The sequence below is a fragment of the Planococcus citri genome, chromosome 1 (genome assembly GCF_950023065.1).
Source record: "Planococcus citri chromosome 1, ihPlaCitr1.1, whole genome shotgun sequence".
NCBI classification, from domain to species: Eukaryota; Metazoa; Arthropoda; class Insecta; order Hemiptera; family Pseudococcidae; genus Planococcus; species Planococcus citri.
In genome coordinates, this window is record NC_088677.1 from 22,382,192 (window position 1) to 22,389,044 (window position 6,853).

The 6,853-nt window shown below is 33.1% G+C and overlaps 2 protein-coding genes across 5 annotated transcripts; one reads left to right on the top strand and one right to left on the bottom strand.

Annotated features, from left to right (window-relative positions):
• Positions 1-2,119: 2,119 nt before the first annotated feature.
• Positions 2,120-6,811, top strand: LOC135849880 (uncharacterized). Of its 4 annotated transcripts, none has more exons than XM_065370513.1 (9): positions 2,120-2,484; positions 2,560-2,703; positions 2,782-2,897; positions 3,007-3,410; positions 3,534-3,611; positions 3,735-3,812; positions 3,945-4,303; positions 5,579-6,390; positions 6,455-6,811. In XM_065370513.1, exons 2-7 carry the CDS (start codon positions 2,569-2,571, stop codon positions 4,262-4,264), a joined length of 1,131 nt encoding a protein of 376 aa, XP_065226585.1. In that variant the 5' UTR covers positions 2,120-2,484; positions 2,560-2,568; the 3' UTR covers positions 4,265-4,303; positions 5,579-6,390; positions 6,455-6,811. The 4 variants fall into 4 exon arrangements, with proteins under 4 accessions (XP_065226585.1, XP_065226584.1, XP_065226586.1 ...); XM_065370511.1 differs by having other exon boundaries at positions 2,121-2,484; positions 3,945-4,234; XM_065370512.1 differs by having other exon boundaries at positions 3,945-6,390.
• On the bottom strand, positions 5,625-6,616 carry LOC135849881 (peptide methionine sulfoxide reductase-like). The gene is made up of 4 exons (XM_065370515.1): positions 6,453-6,616; positions 6,261-6,375; positions 6,036-6,172; positions 5,625-5,944 (listed from the first exon to the last, which is right to left on the bottom strand). Exons 1-4 carry the CDS (start codon positions 6,614-6,616, stop codon positions 5,707-5,709), a joined length of 654 nt encoding a protein of 217 aa, XP_065226587.1. The 3' UTR covers positions 5,625-5,706.
• Positions 6,812-6,853: the final 42 nt, after the last annotated feature.

The following is a 6,853-nucleotide window of genomic DNA, read 5'->3' on the forward strand; positions in this document are numbered from 1 at the left end:
TTTTTAGGGGTACCCGATATTTCTGGCCACCCTGTACAAGTGCATCATAAAAAGTAGGTACCTAAAAGTATGATAGATTGATTGATTGTGACTACAGATTATTCTAGAATAATAATAATTTTCAAAACAACTCAAATAGGTACCTGTCGATAATTAAAAATCCATCTGATAGAATTGTTTTCCGGAAAAACATGCACGTTTGTTCATTTCTCAGCAAAAAATCTCCGCAGAATGATTATAATTTAAATTTTTCACTCACAATAAGTACACATCACTTGTATCTAATCCACTCGCGAAATTGAAAGAACAACTGCAATATTAGGTAATTTATAAAATGAAGGAAGTAATGGAACTTTTTTTGCCCTGATTTAAGAAGTATAAAAATGAACACGAATCTGATCTATAGATGGTTAAAAATTAAAAGAAGTTTCCGTTCATTTTACGAACTACGATTTGGGAAGTCGTATGATAAACAGACGTTAAACCGATTCGTTCAAATGCACATTACACTCTGAATTGTTGAACCGCGAACCGCCAGAAAAAGATCGGCGACTCTCCTTTCGTATGGGCGAGAACCAGTCTGCAGTAAGCAGTAACTGAACCAACCCATGGGGCATTATTATGCTGGTGTCTACAGGAATTTGTTGACTGAAAATCACTACCTTTTCACTACATTTTCAAAAAAAAAAAAAAAATTATCACCCTCCAAAATATTTTTAACCCCAGATCGATTTTTTCTTCTTTTTTTTCAGCGTGTCTACAACAAAACTTCAAAATAAAAAAAATAAAAACTTAAAGCAGGACTTATGTCAGGACTTTTTTTTTAATTTTTGGAATTTTTTAAGAGGGAGAGGGGGTGGGCGAGGCAAAATTTTGCATTCAAATCTTTCGCTTTTCTAATGTCTTTAAACGTCCACAGATTTTTTTCAAGCAAACAGATGTCGAAAATATAATTTTATTACTTATTTCAATTTTTCATTTTATTTTTACCTTTATTAAGGTTTTTTTGCTAAATGTAGGTAATTAAATTGGGCAACAAAAAAAACTTTTTACAACATAACAAATTTCCAAAAAAATATACTGAAAAATTTGAACGATTTTTGTGAAATGTTGAACTTGACGAAAGTATTCAAACGACTTCCAGATTTCGTACAGATTAAATATTAATTACAAATATATTCCAATCCTCATTCCTCAATACAAAGTAACCTTCCTTTCTCACGTGTTGCATTACTCTCACAAACTTCATTCATGATTTATCAAAATAAAATAATCATAATTTTGAGCATCACATCGAACTCACAGCAAGATGAACCCAATAATAATAATTACAAATATGAAACATTGTGAGATAATCGTCTCTTTCAAACGATTACGTCTTCTTCGTTCAGTATTTGAACTCGACTGATCGATGATCGATCATTCATAAGCATTGCAAACTACTCTTCACTTACTTTTATCTTCAACTTGTTGAGTTTCTTCCGATGCAGTAAACAGAATACCAATTACAGCCAAAGAGCATCCGGTGAACCAGTACCACGATAACGTTTCGTTGAAAAACAATATTCCCATGACACCCTGTGAAACAAGATTTGTATTATTACCGTAACTAAATGACTTTTGAATAGAATAATCACAAGTAATTAAACTCACCGAATTAATGTAATTGCTAACAGTGCTGGCTAAAGTAGCCACAACTGTGTTGTCTACATCGTGTAAAGATTTTGTGAAGAAAAATAGACCGGTCGAATTACAGAGTATCATCACACGTCATGAATGAAACGTAGATAAATATATTCCAACTCGCCTGTAATGGAAAAAGAACAAGAATAATGCGCTGAGTGTAATTGCAAAAGAAATAAAAATACTTAGCAGGTACAAAAGATGATCTATTTTAGGAACAAACTTGATACTACATTACTTACAAAACTAGATTCTTCGGATTCGAAACTCGATGAGGATTTAGCAAAAACGCTTCCACATGAGGCGAGAAATCCTGACAAAAAAGCGTTTAAAAGCTTCATAATGAATTTAAAGCTTGATCAATTATTTTCAAAAATCGAAAAAACGAACAAATTTTCTTCAGATTACTTACTGATAAGAGTTATCAGGTCAGATGATAAAATGTAAACACGCAACGGAAACCAGAAGTTTTCGGCAGTTTTGCGACGGTTTTCTGTAGAAAATGAAAAATTACAAGCCGGAATTTCGAATTAATTTCATTGTATGAAGATTTGTATTCAAAATGGGTCTTAAATTGTCGAAGAGAAAATTGGTCACCTACGAGTAATTCGGTTCTGTATCAGATAAACTTGTTCATTCGCATCAATATTTTTAGTATTATGCCAAATAATTGAAGAGAGCTTGATTTAGGTACACTTTGAAGCCTCTCAGTTCACTCGAAGCGATCAAGGAATACAGATTTTGAAAGAAAACGCCATATCGACCATTTTTAATCAAAATATCCTAAAAAAACATCGTACAGTAAGTCAACGAACAGTAATTCAAAATGTAATCCTTCTGTGAAACGATACTCACTAAATTTTTATTGTTCGGAAGTCTGCTGAGATGAAAGCCTCGCCAGCTGAATGCTTGGAACCAATTCCATCTGCGATAGTTGAAACAATACTTCAGTCATCCAGTGATTCAGAATCTTCAGACGATGCTTCTATCAACCCAAAGAAATTACCGGTGGAACCAGTGGTATACATTTTGTAGTTTCTTATTCCTTCCACCTGTATGTTCTTGAATATTAATTCTGCGATGTTTCGATATCAATAGAAAGCTCAAGAGCATTCAAACGATGAATCAAATAATACTAAAACTGAATACTATGGCAGAAATAGAATTTGTTACGTTTGCCAGAATTCCGGCGGCGATGACGTTCGATTTTTTTCGTAAGTAAACAATATTCAAAACGTTGAAAAGGACGTACTCATTTTTGATTTTTTTTTTCTCTCAAACATGCTTACTAAACGAAATGTAATTTTTGTTATACATGTAAAGGTTTCCATCGAATGCAAAAATGTTTTCATTATGGACATCTGCTTGTAACATTGATCCGGACCGTGTCTTCCCAGGTGATTTAATATGCAGTCGTCACTTCAGACCCGAAGATATTCCTCATAAAAATTCTGAAAGAAAACGATACGTTTTGAGACGTGATGTGGTGCCTATTCGTGTTAATGAGATGGTCGTTCTCGATCACGATTATTCTAATTTGTATTCACCTGAGGACCCAATGGATGAAAGTAATCAAGAAAAAAACATTTCACAGTTTGATTCTCCAAAGCCAGAGTTACCTACCATTCGAGTTGATTGTGAACCTAACAATAACTCGAATGTTACGAAATTACATAATTCTATTGAAAATGTGCCTTGTGATGTGGACGCTAGTGATAGTATATCAGGTATGGTACCTTTATACCTAGTTTTGCCCTGAATTATTTCATTTTTGTGGTGTGAATTTTCGATTTAAATTTAGCATTGGAAACATGTGTTTTTAAAATATATGTTCGTTAACCTGATTTCAGTTCCAGAGAAAATTCCTGAACAAAAATGTACTGAAAATAAGCCTTGTGAAGTCGTCGTCGCTAATGATGTTATATCAGGTATGGTACCTTTATACCTAGTTTTGCCCTAAATTATTTAATTTTTGTAGTGTGAATTTTCGATTTAAATGTAGCATTGGAAACGTATGTTTTTAAAATATATGTTCGTTAACCTGATTTCAGTTCCAGAGAAAATTCCTGAACAAAAATGTACTGAAAATGTGCCTTGTGAAGTCGTCGTCGCTAATGATGTTATATCAGGTATGGTACCTTTATACCTCGTTTTGCTTCAAATTACTTATTTTGATTTTTTGTGGGCTGAATTTTCGATTCAAATTTAGCATCGGAAACATATTGTATTTCTAAAATATGTGATCGTTTACCTGATTCCAGTTCCAGAGAACATTCCTGAACAAAAATGTAGACGATGGCCACGTCGTTACGTCGGAGAATTCAAAGAAGAAGATATGGATGATCCCAGATTGGCCAAATTATTTTATACGATAGCGACGCAACACATAACTAAAAAACGTCGTTTGATTCATAATCTTCATAAAAAAGTACGAAGTCTTCGAAACAAATTAGAATTACCATGTAAAAGAAAGCTAAGTGAAGATTCAAGTCGCCGAAAAAAATTACCCCGTGGAGGAAATTTGAGTGAAGATTCGGATTCTGATTACGAAGTTATTACTGTTACTTCTCCGTATGATTAATTTGATCAAAGTCGAGCTTTTTGTCTCATCTTGACCAAGGTATGTTTTCCTTACAGGCAGGGCTTGTACTCGGTTACTTTTTAAGTAACCAAGTTACTAAAGTTACTAATAGTAACTTTTGGTTACTTTTTAAAAATTTTGGTTACTAAAAGTTACTTTTTCCGAGTTTTTTTCACAAATTTCCTTTTTTTTTCTTCAAAATTTTACCCAGAACTCTTTTTCTTTTCATCAAAAATGATGCTGTTTTACCTCTCAGGAATTGTGAATTTTCAAAAGCTTTTGCCCTCGCTTCGCTCGGGCTTTTATTCATATTTCTATGAATATACGTAATAATCTCCTGAAAAATTAAAAATTTTGAAGCCACGAAAATCAACTTCTTGCTTGAAAAATGAGGTTGTTTTATGTTTCGAATCATAAATTTTTCGCAGCTTTCGCCCTCGCTTCGCTCGGGCAGATATAAATTCTACTATTACAATTTTCAAACATTTCCTAAAATGGAAAAATGAACTCGACAAATTCCAAAAACATAATGTAATCAATATCTGACCAATTATTTGGAAAATCATGTTGGGGGGAGGGGGTAGAGTAAACGTTGGGAAAATTTAGCGTGAAAAGTTGGGCGAATTTCAGTCTCCCCCCCCCCCCCCTCCAACACATCGCTTCATCAGACCTCTGAAAATAAAATGTAGTAGTTTAAAGTTTTGTATGGATTAGAGTTTTTCGGTCACCTCACCTCTATTTTTTGCATTGAAAATTTTTTTGGTCACTTTTTTTGGTTACTTTTTGGTTACTTTTTCCAGCTTTTTTGGTTACTAAAGTTACTTTTTTTGAGAAAAATTTGAGTACAAGCCCTGTTACAGGACGAGATGAAGAAAACCTTTACAACTCGTCAATTCCCATCGAGCCGAAATTTGGCTCGTTGAAAGTGTCTGTAATCCAGACCTCAAAACCAAATTTTTAGCTGGTGAAGTGAATTTTTCAATTTCTGGTGAATTTTTAAAAATTACAAAAATAGTCTACTAGTATCTACAAAAAGAGTAGTGCATAGAAGTTTCAGATTTTCATCTCATGTTTGCTCTTTTTGCAAAAAATATCCCATTCGGCTATTTCAAAAAATATCACCAAAATTTTAAAATTTTAAAATTTTACTTTAGCTGCTGAAAATTTGGTTCTTAGATCTGGGTGACATGCTCTTCCATTGAGTCAAATTTCAGCTTGATTGGAGGTGAAGAGTTGTAAATGTTCCCTTATTAGTATATTTTTTTCATTTTGTATTTTTTTAAAAAACATTTTCTTGAAATGATCTCTTTTTAGAAAGAAAATAGGAACAAAGTCATATGCCTAACAACTGAAAAAATGCTTAAAATTACAAAATATTTATTTAAATATGGAGACACGACGATGAATGATGTAAAAATGTGATGCGAAATATATGAAACTATTTAACAAGTCAATCCTTGTCCCTCGTTCTTGATTATCAATGTCCGAACAAAATCAGCCACACTTTCATTTAAACCGAGATTCTCAACTTCTTCGTTGAAACCTTTGAGGTTGCCTTGTCCATAAACATAACCATTCAATCTAGCAGCTAAATGAGATCGTTTAAAATCAGTTCCAGATTGCAAGCCTACTGCCTTGCAAAGCCAAGGATGCTGTTGCAATCTGTATTTTTGATGATAACTGAAATTCAAAAAAAAAAAACCAAATGAAATAGGTACCCATCTACATTAAAATATCCCCACTTAATTAACTAAAAGCAATGTAATCTTACTCTTCAGCATCGTAGAATGTGCTGGCTGGTAAGATTTCAGTCACTAGAGGTTGACCAACTTCATTTTCTTTTTCTTTGAATGATTTTTCAGCGATTTGTTTCTGTTCTTCGTCGTGGTAAAAAATCAACGAAGTGTACTAGCATTGAAAAAAAAGAAACATTGTGTAAATGGTACTGATGGTGGAAAAAATCCAATCATTTCGTCATGTGGTGATGAATACATACTTGTCTCTTCATCTTAGAAGTTGGGTCGTGATTCTTCCAGAAAATATCGAGTAATTCTTCGTATTGAATTGCATTGGGATTGTAATCGATCAGGATTGACTCGGTATGGTCTCCTCTGTCAACATCCATGGTATTATAATTTTTATATTGCCTATTTATTCGAATTTGTGAATTTTAAATTATTTATCTTACAGTTTCCGGTATGTTGGATTTTGTGCTGTGCCACCACTATAACCCACTCGTGTTCTTATGACGCCGTTTTGAACACCAAAAATGCAATCTGGAGACCAGAAACAAGCCATAGCAAACGTAGCTTGTTTGGTAGGTATGTCAACATCATGTAACAATGAAGTCATTTTCTGGAAGCAGATCATCATGATAAGTTTGACTATGTATAAATAATCAAAGCATAGTAATTATTTAGGTGAAAAAATATTTAGAGCATAAAGTTGTGTAATAGTATTAATATTCATCACCAAACACTCGAATTGAAAACCTACAAATACGAGTATGTGTTGTATAAATCCAATTACACATTCTCATTTTTAAAACTGTTTTCTATTTTTTTATTTTTCCAAGTAGGTACCTATTTA

Coding starts and splice junctions, on each gene's coding strand:
- LOC135849880 (XM_065370511.1), top strand. CDS start 2,569: ATGAAAGCCTCGCCAGCTGAATGCTTGGAACCAATTCCATCTGCGATA. Junction 3,612..3,734: donor CGCTAATGATGTTATATCAG/GTATGGTACCTT, acceptor ACCTGATTTCAG/TTCCAGAGAAAATTCCTGAA. Junction 3,813..3,944: donor CGCTAATGATGTTATATCAG/GTATGGTACCTT, acceptor ACCTGATTCCAG/TTCCAGAGAACATTCCTGAA.
- LOC135849881 (XM_065370515.1), bottom strand. CDS start 6,616: ATGACTTCATTGTTACATGATGTTGACATACCTACCAAACAAGCTACG. Junction 6,173..6,260: donor CTTCTAAGATGAAGAGACAA/GTATGTATTCAT, acceptor TTTCAATGCTAG/TACACTTCGTTGATTTTTTA. Junction 5,945..6,035: donor ACATTCTACGATGCTGAAGA/GTAAGATTACAT, acceptor TTTGAATTTCAG/TTATCATCAAAAATACAGAT.